The following is a 15,253-nucleotide window of genomic DNA, read 5'->3' as shown; positions in this document are numbered from 1 at the left end:
ATGTCTCAGCCCTGATTAGACTGGTAACCCTGTTCCCTTGAAGAAAGCCTTCTCTTTGAGCTTCCCTTGCTCGAGACCATCACCATCATTTGTGGGTTGTAAACTCAGAGAAATCTGGAATTTTCTGGGCCTCATTGTGACATGTTAGCATCTTTCCCAGTGGTTGGTACGTTGGCTTTCATCACATTCGTGTTGAATGGATAAACAAACAACTGAAGGAATGAATATGAAAAGCATAACCAAGAAGTTGGACAATCTAAATCAGGATAAATCCAGTGAAAATCACACAAAGGCAAAAAATAAGTCCAATGATAAAGAAAAAAAAAATCAAAGTTTGACAGAGAGACCGAAAGATGCATTACCTACAGGAAAAAGAAGATAAGAATAACCTCAGACTTCTCAATGGAGACAGAAGACAATGGAATAGCTTATTCAAAGTGCTGAAAGTCATAGGTCTAAATGTAAAAAGCAACCCAAAACCTTCTAATAGAAAACATAAGAGAAAATCTTTGTTACCTTAGAGTAGACAAAGATTTCAAAGCAGGACATAAAATTTACTCTATAAAAGTATGATAAACTGGGTTTCATGAACATTAAAACTCTAGTCTTCAAAACACATTGTTAAGGAAATAAAAGGCAAGATACAGACTGGGAAAAAGTGTCTGCAATAAGCACATTAACAAAGGACTTATATTCAGACTTAGAAAAGAACTCTCAGAACTTAATAAAACAAACAGCCTAATAAAAGTACGGCAAAAATTTTAATCAATCACTTCACCCAAAAAATTTATGAATGGCCAATAAGCATGCAAACAGATGCTCAACATCTTTAGTCATCAGAGAAATGTACAATCAAATCACAAGGAAATACCATTACAGGCAAGTAAAAATGGCAAAAATTGACAATACTAAAGATGTGGAACAATTGGAACTTTTATAAACTGCTAGTGGGAGTATCAAATTAACAATCACTTTGGAAAACAAGTTGGCAGTTTCCTATAAAATTAAAGAATCACTTACATATTAACCAGCAATTTCATACTTAGGTATTTGCCCGAGAGATATAAGCATGTGTCAACACAAAGACTTTTATGTGAATATTTGTAGCAGTTGCTATGGTTTGTATGTGTCCCTGAAAGTTTATGTGATGGAAATATAAATCCCCAATGCAACAGATGGAATCTTAGATAGGTGATTAGGTCATGAGAGCTCTGCCCTCATGAATAGATTAGTGTCTTTATTGTGGGAGTAGGATTGTCTTTTTGAGATTAGGTTTGTTATGAAAGCAAGTTCACCCACCTCTTTTGTCTTGCATGCTCTCTTGCCATGTGACACACTCCACTGTGTTAGGATACAGCAAGAATGCCCTCATCAGATGCAGCCACTTGATCTTGAACTTCCCAGCCTACAGAACCATGGGCCAGATACATTTCTATTGTTTCTATATTACCCAGTTTGCAGTATTCTGTTATAGCAACACAAAATGGACTAAGACAGCAGCTTTATTCATAGTAGCCCCAAGATGGAAAAAATGCAAATGTCCACTGACTGGTGAAGGGAAAAAAGCTATGCTATATTAATACAATAGAATACGACTCACATATAAAGAAAAGAACTATGAATAAATGCAGCAACATGGATGTATCTCAGGGATCTTAAACTAAATAAAAGAAACACAATAACAAAGTATGCATACCACATTATTATCCTTACATGACATTCTAGAACAGGCAAAACTAATCTATAATGACAGCGAGCAGGTCAGCATCTGCTTGGGTTGGGGGTGAATTAGGGGAATGTTTTCAGAAAATAATGGAAATGTTTAATTGTACACGTGGACATATACATTTTTCAAGAGTTTGATTGTATACATGGATATATACATTTTTCAAAACTCATTGAACCTTACTCTTAAATTGGGTGCATTTTCTTGTATGTAAAATACACTTCAATAAAACTGAAAAAATTTTACACGCCTGGCCCATGCTAAGTGCTCAGAAACTATTCGTTGAATTGAATTCTGTTAAGGGTGGCTGACAACTGGATGTTTCTATCAATTCACCTTCTCTTGATATTTTGATCCTGGTAATTCATTCATTCACTCATGCCTTGTTTCATTGTCAGTTGTATATTTTCTGCATGACTCCTAGTTGCTGTCATAGGTCCTGTGAATAATTAAGACCCGGAACTCTTTCATGCTAGCAGCAGAAATAATGAGAATTGCCCAAATTCCAGATATATTTTGAAGATAGGACTGATAGGATTTGGACGGGAGTTGGGGAAATGGAGATGAGTTAAGACCCCCAAATTTTGGTTTGAGCAACCAGAAAGCTGGAATTGCATTAACTAAGATTGGGAAGGCTGCATGTCAGTGGAGCAGGTTTGGGGTGGAGATTCAGAGTTCAGTTTTGGGCATGGTTAAAATGAAATGTCTTCTTATAGTCCAAGTGGAGATGGAGAGTAGGCAGTTATTCTGTAGTTCAGAAGAGAGGTCCTGGTAAGAAATATCAACTTGGGGTTCATCTGTTTCACATAAAGCCATTAGTTTAGATAAGGTTCAAGTACTAAACCCTAAGGCCCTAAAATGTTACAAGCACAGGGAAATGAGGAAGACTTGAAAAGGAACAGCCAGTGAAGATGGAGGAGAACCAAGGGAAAGTGGTGTCCTGGAGACAAAGAGAAGAAAATGTTTCAAGGAGATGAGATGATCAGTAGTCTCAGAGGTAAGAATGGAGTTGACCATAAGAATGGAGAAAATGAGTGAAAACAATGATTTGGCTAGGTAAAGGCTAAGAGAGATTTCTATTGAAGTTACCATTTTTCACTCTTTCAACTTTTTTTTTTTTTTTTTTTTTTTTTTTTTTTTTTTAGATGGAGTCTTGCTCTGTTGCCCAGGCTGGAGTGCAGTGGCGTGATCTTGGCTCACTGCAAGCTCCACCTCCCAGGTTCACGCCATTCTCCTGCCTCAGCCTCCAGAGTAGCTGGGACTACAGGCGCCCGCCACCACACCTGGCTAATTTTTTTTGTAGTTTTAGTGGAGATGGGGTTTCACCGTGTTCGCCAGGATGGTCTCAATCTCCTGACCTCGTGATCCACCTGCCTTGGCCTCCCAAAGTGCTAGGATTACAGGTGTGAGCCACTGTGCCCAGCCTCTTTCAACCTTTTATTAGGAACATGCAGCATTTAGCTGACCACCCAGCAGTCATTCTCTGAAATTTAGAATTCTTTGCCACCTTTTATATCTTAACAGCCACACTCTTCCCTGATGTAAACACAGATGGGGTTCTATCCCTGTAGATCCCAGTGCCTTGTTTTTGGTCTGTGTTATGGCTCACAAAACAACGTTCAATGAAAATTAAGTGATCAAGTAGACAAAAAAATGAAATGTGTAAAGCACTCTTCCTTGTGCCTTGTGTGCCGGGAACCAATTCCAAGTCCGCACATGAATGGGTCCATCCAGCTGTAATGTGAGACATCCCTTCAGCACACTCCGGATAGTAAACAACATGCCAGTGATACTATGTAACATCTATGGTGGTCCTCTGATAAGGGAATTTGGCTGATAGCATATTCTTCGTTTTCTCCCCCAATATAACAGGTATCATTATCATTTTGGCTTGTTTTTTGGCTTCTGTGTGATGGTGTGATTTGCAACAGTTTTTACTACAAGAAATGTAATTTTGAATAATGGCTATAGCTGTGGGTTTATTTCTACCTTTAATTGCAAAATTAATTGATTTCATCCTGGAAAGCATTATTTGATGCTTGTTTTAGAAAAAGATCAATTATTTATCTGAGCATACAAAGATATTATTTGAAAATATTACGAAAACAGCAACATCATCAACTCTACTTAGGGCAAATATTCATGACTAAAAGCAATGCAGACAGGGAGTTGGGTACAGGATACTGTATAGGACAAATGATCTCGGATCTAGCATCAGCCAAGTTTAGCTGATCATTGCTGTGTATCCCATTAGCAACACCACATTTTCCACTTGTTTCAAGATACAAGGATTGATAGGGAGGAGTTTCATATGAGTCTTATCCACTATTTCAGTTACGATCTTACTCTGAGATATTGTATTTGTGTTAGTATTTTCATTGCTGCTTTTTCACTTCAATGAACCACTTGAAGCCATTGATTTCTTTTTCACATCCCAAAATGAGAATATAACTTAACAGAATGGGAATAATAAAAAATGCACATTTAACACATTAGAGTAAGCAACTACTTGTAAATGATGTGAAAATACATTCACCCACAAGAAATGTTTTCTCGGTCAAGGAAATGATGCTGAGGCAAAATGTCAAGGGCTTCTGCACCACATATGACCACAATTCAAGAAAGGAAATGAATTTCTGTGGAAGTATTAATAGATTTCATAACTCAAATTTGTCAAAAGTGAGAGAAAGAAATGTTTCCATCACATTCCTTACTAAAACTGAGACACCCCCTAGATTGATTACAAAAGTGGTCCCAGTTCCCTACCACTCTCCCTAGCAATGCTTTTTGCAATATGACTTTTAGCTCTTCCCATCAAGAAGTATAGTCTATGTATTCATCTTTGAAGTTGTGCTTACCTTGTGACTTGCTTTGTTCAATAGAATGCGGGGAAAATGATATTTTGCTACTTCTGAGCCTAGCCCTCAAGCAGTCTTCCTTGCTTATGCTCATTTCCTTGGTCCCTTGGGAGTTCAAGTTCAATAGCATAGGCTAGCATGCTGAAGAATGAGAGATCATGTGGAGGAAAGTCAATGCACACAGGCCCTACTAAACCATCCAGCCCTCCGCCAACCTACAAGCTGACCACCAATACATGAGTGAGACCAAGCAAGATCAGCCAACTCTGGCCGAGATCAGCAGCTCTGTCTGTTGGCCCACAGGACCATAATACATGATTATTGTTTTTAAATTACTGAGTTTTGGGGTGATTTGCTATGCAGTGCTAGTCAACTAATTCATCACCTGTCTTCTGTTAGGTGGATCACAATTTGAGAAACATCAATTAAGACAGAAAACTCCATGAGGGTAGGGATGATACCTTTATTTTCAACTTTAGTTCTCTGATATTAGACTAGGGGTTGGCACATTGTCAACACTCTCTAAGCACTTATTGAATTAACAAATTCATCAATTCTCTGCCATTGTCTCCACCACTATCTTACATCATGCATTCTGAACATTATCAGCATCCTTTCACAAGTGTTCATCTCTAAGGGGAAGAAAAATTTGATTTAGGGTTCTAAAAGTAGTATTTTCAAAAAATTCACTAAGTTTAGAAATATGTAAATAATTTGAGTAAACCATTCATTTGAAATGATTAAACTAACTTGGAAACAGCTTCATTATGATGAAAATGGATATCTTTCTTAACAAAAGGTTTTTAACTGATTTTGAAAAATTAAACTCCTTTGTTTCATCTTATTAAATGAGTAAATTTGCACATAATCCTATTGTTTCATGGATTTTTATTATTCATTATCATTAATGTTTAGGAAAATTTCATGAGGTCCTTATAGTAATTACAAGTGTAAACATTTATTAAGCACTCACATGTGATAAACATTGCATTATTCTCTTTGCAGAGAAGTGCAGTGCTTAAAAATGACATCTGTAGACTAAAGATGCCAAAGTTTGTATGTCTAATCCAGACTTCTGTCCTCACCTCTGTGCTTATATATCCAAATGCCTGCATTCCATGGCCAGTTGCATGCCTGATGAGCCTCTCAAATTTGACATGACTAAAACTGACCTTCTGACTTGCCTCTTCAAAATAGTGCCTCTCAAAGCATTGAGAGGCACTATTACCATTTCAGGCAATGGCAACTCCATCCTTCCAGTTGCAATGATGACCCATGAGTCATTCTTAATTCCCTTTTTCATTTAGATATCAATTCCTTCTCTATATAGTTCATGTACATTGAGGATGCTGGCCTTGTTCTTTGTCCAGGAGTGTTCACTGATTGACTTAAGACAATCAACACATTCTACTTCCCTGGTCAGAGGCCAGTAAGAGTGAATCTCACAAGTTTTGTGAGGAAAAAAATAGGAAAGGAGATGCACTTTCTCTCCTTGTTGTATGTGAAAGAAATGTTTATAGCCTCAGTTGTGGGAGATGGCCTTTCTTCAACGGAGAAGGAAGCCACAGTTGGTATAAAACTAGCACCATAGATATCAGAAGACAGAAAAAGAAAGTGGCTCTTGAAGAGGTCATTGAGTGACTGGGTCATCAAAACCTGAAGCTTCCTCCACCTCTGAACTTTCCAATCACATGAGTCAAATATTGCCTTTTTGTTTAAGCAACTTTGAGTTGGAGCTTTTGGTTCATGCAAGTGAAAGCATCTTAATTAATATAAATGGATGGCCCTTTAACAAGTCTTTGTGTGTTAACTTTATATATTTTGATGAAATACAGAATAAATGGTATTTTCAATTTTTCATAGCCCTGTGCCTTTGGCTATGTTGTTCTTTCTCTCTGGAGTGCCTTTCCCACCATATCCTCTTAGCAAATCCCTACTCAACTTTTAAGACCTAGCACAAATATCCCCTTCTTTCTTAGGATGTTATTGTTTAGACATGGCCTAATTTTAAGTACCTGACCCTAGTGGATTCATTCGTTGCTTCCATTAGTGGGAAAGTCATTAAAAAAAATATGTATTTGTATTTTCTCTTCTACTACATGCTAGGCATGTGCCAGGCACATACAATGGGCAAACTCCTTAAGGAGTTTAGAAATGGGCTATACAGAGAAGTGAGCCAGCAAGCAATTACAATATGGGAAGTTCAGTGTTGAGATGGCAAAATGTCTGGGTGTGGTAGGAGCATAGTGGTAAGCCTCTAATCAAGTCTTAGTGGGTGTGGATAATGGAGGTGAGTCCTGGAGGAAGTGATGTCTACAAAGAGATTTAAGAACCAATAGGAATTTAACAGACAGGAAGACAGAGAAAAGAGCATCCCAGGGAGAAGAGTTCCTGACAACATCCAGCAGCATCAGAGATCAAGACCCTCTTGGGGGACAGGGTCAGAATGTAGAGTTCCAGAAGGAACATAGTGAAAGATGAAGCTGGGGTCCAAGGAGACAACCAGACCAAGAAGGACCTCACAAGGCTTACTAAAGAATATGGGTCCAAGCGCGGTGGCTCACGCCTGTAATCCCAGCACTTTGGGAGGCCGAGGCGGGCAGATCATGAGGTCAGGAGATCGAGACCATCCTGACGAACACGGTGAAACCCTGTCTCTACTAAAAATACAAAAAAGTTAGCCGGCCGTGGTGGCAGGCACCTGTAGTCCCAGCTACTTGGGAGGCTGAGGCAGGAGAATGGCATGAACCCGGGGAATGGAGCTTGCGGTAAGCGGAGATCGCGCTGCTGCACTCCAGCCTGGGCAGCAGAGTGAGACTCCATCTCAAAAAAAAAAAAAAAAAAAAAAAAAGAATATGGATTCTGTCCTGGGGACAACTGGGAGGATGATTTATTTGTGCTTCAGAAAAATCAGAGAGGCTGCAGGAGAAGTGAGAGGTTTTGGGGAGCCCCACATAAACCAGGTAGACCTGTTAGGGAGCATTGGATCTGTCTAGTCCTCATCTCCTTGTGTGTCATTTCCCCTGAGATGTCTGATTAGGAGCAGACACAGAACTCAAGGATTATGGAAAACGTGGCAATTGTGAGTCTTTCCATGTGAGCCCATCAAGAGGGGGTCATTTTGGACATGGAAGACTGCCTTAAGTGACAAGAATGGCGTAAGTAATATTAATAATGAACATGATGACAGTATCCTGTAAACAGCATTCGTAAGGTCAAATATGCAGCAAAATTCAACAGTCATTAGTAGTTCTTTTGACCAACTCCAAATTTTGGAGTTTAGTCACTTTATCCAACAGATTCACTTGAAACAATGGAGGTTTTGGACAAAAGAAACAGGCGCGTAATGCATTACCACCAGATTTTATTAGAAGTCAATTCATTGGTAACAGTAGTCTCCTAACACGGTGTGAGGGTGAGGAGAACCTCCTCCCTGACGGTTTCTGCACTACAGAAGTTGAACCTGTGGAGAGAAAACAACACAAAGTCACCTCCTCTTCCTGGCACACATCTGGAGTGTGACAATGAGGACAACCTCTGACCCCAACCTCCCAGTCTGAGGGAAGGGCACACCCTATGCTGGAGATCAGACAATGGCTGAGGGAGGACCTCTTCTACATAAAGGAATGAATTCTCCTTTCCAGTGTTATTTTCTGGTTGTGCACCAGCAGACAGAGAAGCTGTCAATAGACACCCCAAAGAAAAAGAAAGACTCATTTGTCATGAGCAGTCACTGAACACTTAGTCCATGTCAAAAAATGCAACTGAGGAACAGCAGAGTCACCATCATAATAAATCAGCCCAGTATATAAAAACGAATTTCTGGTATTATGTTGGCTAACCATTATTTTAATTCAATATTGGAATTAAAATGACAAAGTTTTCTCATTAAGACTGAATAATATGTCTTCTTTTCATGTGTGCATCAAATAAAGAAAAGAAGGAAGGAAGGAGAAAGAAAGAGAAAGAAAGGGAGGAAGGAAGAAAGAAAGGAAGGAAGGAAGGAAGGAAGGAGAAATGAAAGAAAAAGAAAGAGAAAGAAAGAAAGAGAAAGAAAGAAAGGAGAAGAGAAGAAGGAAGGAAGGAAGGGGAGGAAGGAAGGAAGGGAGGGAGGGAGGGAAGGAAGGAAGGAAAAGAAAGAAGGGAGGGAGGGAAGGAAGGAAGGAAGAAAGGAGGGAGGGAGGGAAGGAAGGGGAAGGGAAGGAGGGAAGGAAAGAGGGAAGGGAAGGAGGAAGGGAGGGAAGGAGGAAGGGAGGGAGGAAGGGAAGAAAGAAAAGGCTGAACAATACTTAAGATGCTTTGGAATATTTTTCTTTAATAAAATACCTTAGCATATGTAAACTATCAGGCACAGAAAAAAGTGCTCAGAAAATGTTTTTTTTCCCTTCACGCTCACTTCCTCAATGACTGGCAGCCTCACAAATAGGAAGTTAAAGGTTAAAACAGTTATCAATCAGGGACACAAGAAATGAAAGGCACCAATATTTATATATGATTAAAGGTGAACTGAATTTGTTTTGTAGTAGTTAAGAATTTTGTAGAGTCAAACTTCCTGCACAGAAATTCAGAAACGGTATCTTCATTTAATTATCCGTAAAATAAGGATAATGAAACTACCTCATAGGATATACATTTTTGTTTTAACAGCTTTACTGAGCTTTAATTTACCTGGAATAAACTGTACATATTTAAATTGATACGTTTTCACACACACAACATACACTTCTGAAACCATCACCAAAATCAAAGTTATAAACATGTCTATCATCTCCCCAATTGTCTTTCTTCCCCTTTGTAATTTCTTCTTCCCATTCCCTCCAATATTCACTCCTCCCAGGCAACCATTCTCTGCTGTCACTATAGAGTAGTTTGAATTGTCTGAAATTTTATATAAATGGAATCTAAGGTGTATGCACTCTGGTCTAGCTTTTCATTCAGTATAATTATCTCAAGATTCATCCATATTGTTGAGTGTACCATTAGTTGATTCCTTGTCACTGCTGAGTAATATTCCATTGTATGGACAGACCATAGTTTGTTTATCCATTCCTTTTTTGGTAGACATTTGGATTGTTTCTACTTCTCGGCTGTTACAATAAAAGCTGCTATAGGCCCAGGCGCAGTGGCTCACCCATGTAATCCCAGCACTTTGGGAGGCCAAAGCAGGTGGATCACCTGTGGTCAGGGGTTCAAGACCAGCCTGGCCAACATGACGAAAACCTGTCTCAACTAAAAATACAAAAATTAGCTGGGCATGGTGGTGCATGCCTGTAGTCCCAGCTACTGGGGAGGCCGATGCAGGAGAATCACTTGAACCCAGGAGATGGAGGTTGCGGTGAGCCAAGATTGTGCCACAGCACTCCAGCCTGTGTGACAGAGCAAGACTCTGTCTCAAAAACAAAAATTGCTACAAATATTCATGTACAAATCTTTTGTATAATCATATGTGTTCTTGCCTCATGGGTAAAGAGCGAAGACCGAAATCGCTGACTCAGCTAGATGCATGTTTGGCTTTTTAAGAAACTGTTAAGGTGCTTTCCAAAGTAGTTGTATCCTTTTTATATTCCCATCAGCACTGTATGATAGTCCTTCACAAGAGTTGGTATTATCAATCTTAATTTTGGCCATTTAAATAGGTGGTATCTCATTCTGTTCTTAATTTGCATTTTTCTAATGATTAACAGTGTATCATTTTCGGTTCTTTCACATTGAGAAATCTATTTGTGTTTTTATGTTTAAAGTGCATTTCAGGCTGGGCACAGTGGCTCACGCCTGTAATTTCAGCACTTTGGAAGGTCGAGGTGGGTGAATCACTTGAGGTCAGTTTGAGACTAGCCTGACCAACATGGTGAAATCCTGCCTATACTAAAAATACAAAAATTAGCTGGCAGTGGTGCTGCTGCCTGTAATCCCAGCTACACAAGAGGCTGAGGCAGGAGAATCACTTGAACCTAGGAGGCAAAGGTTGAGATCGTGCCACTGCACTCCAGCCTGGGTAACAGAGCAAGACTCCATTTCAAAAAAATAAAAATAAAAAAGTACATTTTATATAGCCAGAATACAATTGGATATTGAGTTTTTAAAAATACAGTGGAGTAAGTTTTGTCTTCTAATTGTGGTATTTAGACCATTTTTACTTTATACGATTATTTATATGGCTAGGTATGAGGCTATTGTCTTTTTTTTTTTTTTTTTGAGACAGAGGAGTCTTGCTCTGTCGCCCAGGCTGGAGTGCAGTGGTGCAATCTCCACCTCCCGGGTTCACGCCATTCTCCTGCCTCCAGCCTCCCGAGTAGCTGGGACTACAGGCATCCTCCACAACACCCGGCTAATTTTTTGTGTTTTTAGTAGAGATGGGTTTCACCGTGTTAGCCAGGATGGTCTCAATCTCCCGACCTCGTAATCCGCCTGCCTTGGCCTCCCAAAGTGGAGGGATTATAGGCGTGAGCCACCGCACCCGGCCCCTTTTAGTTCTTTTTATACTATATTTTGGATTATATTTTATTCCATCTTATCTCCTTGTTTGGGTTATTTGCTATCATGCTTTGTTTCATTATTTTAGAATTTATAGCACATATTTTTTATTTATCACGTCTTACTTTCAAAAGAGAGTATACCAGTTCATAAATGGTATAAGAACCTTCCAATAGTATATTTTCAGTTCTCTCCCCCCGCCCTTCATGTCAGTGTTGAATTTTACTTATACATCTATTATATACTCCCCAAAATACTGTCATTATTTTTTAAGTAGTCAATTTTTTCAAAGAGAATTTAGTAATAAGAATTAAACATACTATGTATTTATCATGTATTTCCTATTTCCTGTGTTCTTAATTTCTTCTAGTGAATTCTTTTCTACCTGGTATCATTTTCCTGTGCCTGAAGTCCTTCCTTTGACATTTCTTTTAGTGTTAACCTGCTGGTGAGGAATTATTTCAGTTTTAAAAGTCTTTATTTCATCTTTGTCTTTGAAAGATATTTATGGGTATAAATTCCAGGTTAACAGTTTTTCCTTTCCATATTCAAAGATGTTGTTTCACCGTCTTCTAGCTTGCATTGTTCCTGATTAGAAATTTGCTGTAATTTTCTTTCTTCACTGTTCTAATGTGTCATTTTTCTCTGACTGCTTTCAATATTTTGTCTTTATAATTGGGTTTCAACATTTTTTTATTTGTGGAAATGTAAGGGAACAAGTTAAGTTTTGTTAGACGGATATATCGTATAGTGGTAAAATCTAGGTTTTTAGTGTAATCACCTGAATAATGTACATTCTACCTGGTTTTGAGCATTTTGATTTTTATGTGTGTTGGTGCTGTGCTGTTTTTTTCATGTTTCTTGTGATTTTCTTTGATCTGTTGGTTTATAGTTTTCACCATGTTTGAAAATTTTCAAGGTATTATTTCTTCACATATATTTTTCTGTCCCTTCTTTGTTAGGGTCTTATTTCCAATAAATAAGCCTTATTGTTATTGTCCTACAGATCACTGATATTCTTTTAAAATTATTTTAAAGATTTTTTCTCTGTGTATTTCATTTCAGAAAGTTTCTATTATGTATTCAACGTCATTAACCTTGTCTTCTATAATGTCTAATCTACTGTTAGTTACATTCTGTGCATGTTTTGTTTGTGACATTGTATTTTTCATCTCTAGAAACTCAGTGTGGGTCTTTTTCTATATAGGTTGAGCATCTAAATCTAAAAATAAAAAATCCATTCCTGAGGGAAGTAACTCAGGAATGGAAAACCAAACATTGTATGTTCTCACTGATATGTGGGAGCTAAGCTATGAGGACGCAAAGGCATAAGAATGATACAATCGACTTTGGGGACTTGGGGAGAAGAGTGGGAGGGGGGGCGAGGGATAAAAGACAACATATATGGTGCAATGCATACTGCTCAGGTGATGGGTGCACCAGGATCTCAGAAATCACCACTAAAGAACTTACTCATGTAACCAAATACCACCTGTACCCAATAACTTATGGAAAAATAAAATAAAAATAAATTAAAAGTCCAAAATGCTCTGAAATTTGAAATGTTTGATTGCCAACATGATGCTCGAAGGAAATGCTTATTGGAACATTTCAGATTTTGGATTTTTTTTTTTTTAATTTTTGATGCTCAACTGGTACATATAATGGAACTATTCCTAAAGTCCCAAGAAATTCAAAATTGAATCACTTCTGATCTCAAGCATTTTGGATGAGAAACACTCAACCTGTATATGCCACGCCTTTACTGACCTTTTAAGCAAATGGAATACAGGTTTAAGAATTGTTTTAATTTTCTCCTCTGCTAATGTAACATCTGTGTCAGTTTTGGTTTGGTGTCGATTGATTATTCTCCTCATTATAGGTTGGATTTTTCTGCGTCTTTATATACCTGGGAATCCTTGAGTCAAAGTCAGATACTGTGGATTTTAGATTTTTAGGTGCTTGATAATTCTGAATCTTTATAAATATTCTTGACCTTTTTGTTCTGCAACGCAGTTAAGTTATTTGGAAATAGTTTCTTTACAGATCTTGGTCAATATAGGTAAATTATTTTCCACTATAAAGCAAGACTTTCTAAAATACTCTACCCTGTGTCCTTTGAATTATAAACTTTTCTAGACTGCTTGGTGGAAGTAAGCACCATTCCCAGTCCTGCAAGAGTATGGGAACTATTTTCTCTAATCCATCAAATGGATATTTCAATGACCTCCAGCTGGTTTGTTCTCATACATGGGCCAATCAGTACCTTGATGAATATTCAGGGGGACTTTTCATAACCTCTGGGATTCTCCCTCGGCAACTCACTCCTGTCTGGTATGCTGTCCTGTGAAATCTACTTCCCTGGATCTTCTGATTCTTAACTCTGATTCTTTAACTTAAGGAGTCCACTGAACTCTGCCTGGGTTTCTCCTCCCTGTGACACATCCTGGAAATCTCTTGGAGCAGTAAGCTGGGGCAACTGCAAGGCTCCATCTTGTCCGTTTTTGTCTCTCAGGGATCACTATCCCTTATTCCTTGATGTTCAGTGTCTGGAAAACTGTTTTTTCACATACTTAGTTTGAATTTTTGGTTATTTCAGTCAGGACAGTAAATCTGGGTTCTGTTACTCCATCTTTGCCAGAAGCAAAGTCCTCTCATTTGGTTTTCATGAGGATGGAAGGATAGAATGACAGAAGCACAGGGCTTGCCTCAGCATTTGGCCTAATACTCAGAAATACTTGGTCTAGTGTTGGTATTGTCATGATTATCATCAGATCACCTTTCCTGGTAGTTCACCTTCCTTTGGCTCCCACACCCTCCAGTCCTGGTTGAAACCAAGGATTATCTCCTGGACCTTCATCTTCACTAAGAAGACCAGTGATTCGGAAAAGCCTATTTCTATTCCTTGATACATTCACTGTGTTCCTAGCAACTTAAACAGCAATTAGGTGAGCCCGGGAAGTTTGGAAGATGCACACAAGAAGCACTCACATAGCACAAAACACAGCTGCCAAAGGAAGCATTCCTCTCACCTTAGAATCATGAAGCTAGATTCTCATTCTAACATTTAATTTGTATCAGCTATCACATATTTGTCTACGAATTGATCAAAGCTGTTTCCTAAAGTTCTACCCTTTTTCCTAAAGAAACAGAAGGCATTAGGAAGCAACTGTAACTAGGATGTAGGTGATCCCCTGTAGGAGGTTTCACTTAAATTAGACTTTTAGAAGGAATAGAACTATAAACACAGATTTGATATTTCACATCTCCTGGGATTTTCATTACTTACTGTTTTCCATCATTTGTCTCCACTATAATCTTGGATGCTCCCAATCTGGGTAAATTTAGGTCGATCACGTTGTTATACCAAATAAATTTAACCTTCTGCAAGTCCCCAACATCCACATCTGAGTCAAATTCATTGGAATGAGTATTATCTGGTCTGAGAGTGCCCCTGAGGATTTAAGAAGTGAATAAAAACATAAATGAGCATACATATAAATATATACATATATATTTGTGTGTGTGTGTGTGTGTGTATATATATACACACATATACATACACATTTATGTTTCTAAGACCAGCTTACAGTGCATTTCTGGCTAAGGTGATTGGTAGTACATTTTTCATTCTAATGTATTAAACAAATTCAGACATGCATGCTAACTCACTGGTAGTCCATTTGCCGTTAATATCTCATATTAGTCACCTTTGCTTTAATAAAACTTCAAACATGTATTAGTCACAATTCCTCCACAATTTAATAAATGATGAGAGTATTCCATCATCTTTTTGCATGTGTTTTGTAGACAGACTAATTAATTACTGATTATAAATCAGATGCCAGTCATCAAAGCAAACATGAATGGTTTTATCAGGAAGTAGCATGAAAATATTTAGAAACCAAATTCTGAATAGTATTAAGGCATAAGGATGACACAATTTCTTCCTTTTTCCTTATACATGTCAGTACTCTACTTCCATATAGTAATGAATAGACAAACTCTTAGGTTGATGACATACATTATACATGTGCAGTATTCCAACATTAAGAAGTATTGGCTGGCCACCATGGCTCATGCCCATAATCCCAGCACTTTGGAAGGCCTAGGTGGGCAGGTCACCTGAGGTCAGGAGTTTGAGACCAGCCTGGCCAACATAGTGAAACCTCATCTCTATTAAAAATACAAAAAT

General features: G+C 38.3%; 1 protein-coding gene across 1 annotated transcript in view; it reads right to left on the bottom strand.

Moving 5' to 3' along the window:
• Nucleotides 1-7,931: 7,931 nt before the first annotated feature.
• PNLIP (pancreatic triacylglycerol lipase) overlaps nucleotides 7,932-15,253 on the bottom strand; it is a 50,984-nt gene continuing 43,662 nt past the window's right edge. Inside the window, exons 14-15 of the mRNA XM_074000858.1 lie at nucleotides 14,348-14,512; nucleotides 7,932-8,047 (exon numbers count right to left, since the gene is read on the bottom strand). Of these exons, the coding sequence (XP_073856959.1) occupies nucleotides 7,984-8,047; nucleotides 14,348-14,512 (229 nt within the window). The 3' untranslated portion in view covers nucleotides 7,932-7,983. The remainder of the gene's footprint in view (nucleotides 8,048-14,347; nucleotides 14,513-15,253) is intronic.

This window comes from Macaca fascicularis, chromosome 9 (assembly GCF_037993035.2).
Source record: "Macaca fascicularis isolate 582-1 chromosome 9, T2T-MFA8v1.1".
In the NCBI taxonomy this organism is placed as follows: Eukaryota; Metazoa; Chordata; class Mammalia; order Primates; family Cercopithecidae; genus Macaca; species Macaca fascicularis.
This window is presented reverse-complemented; position numbering and strand designations above follow the sequence as displayed.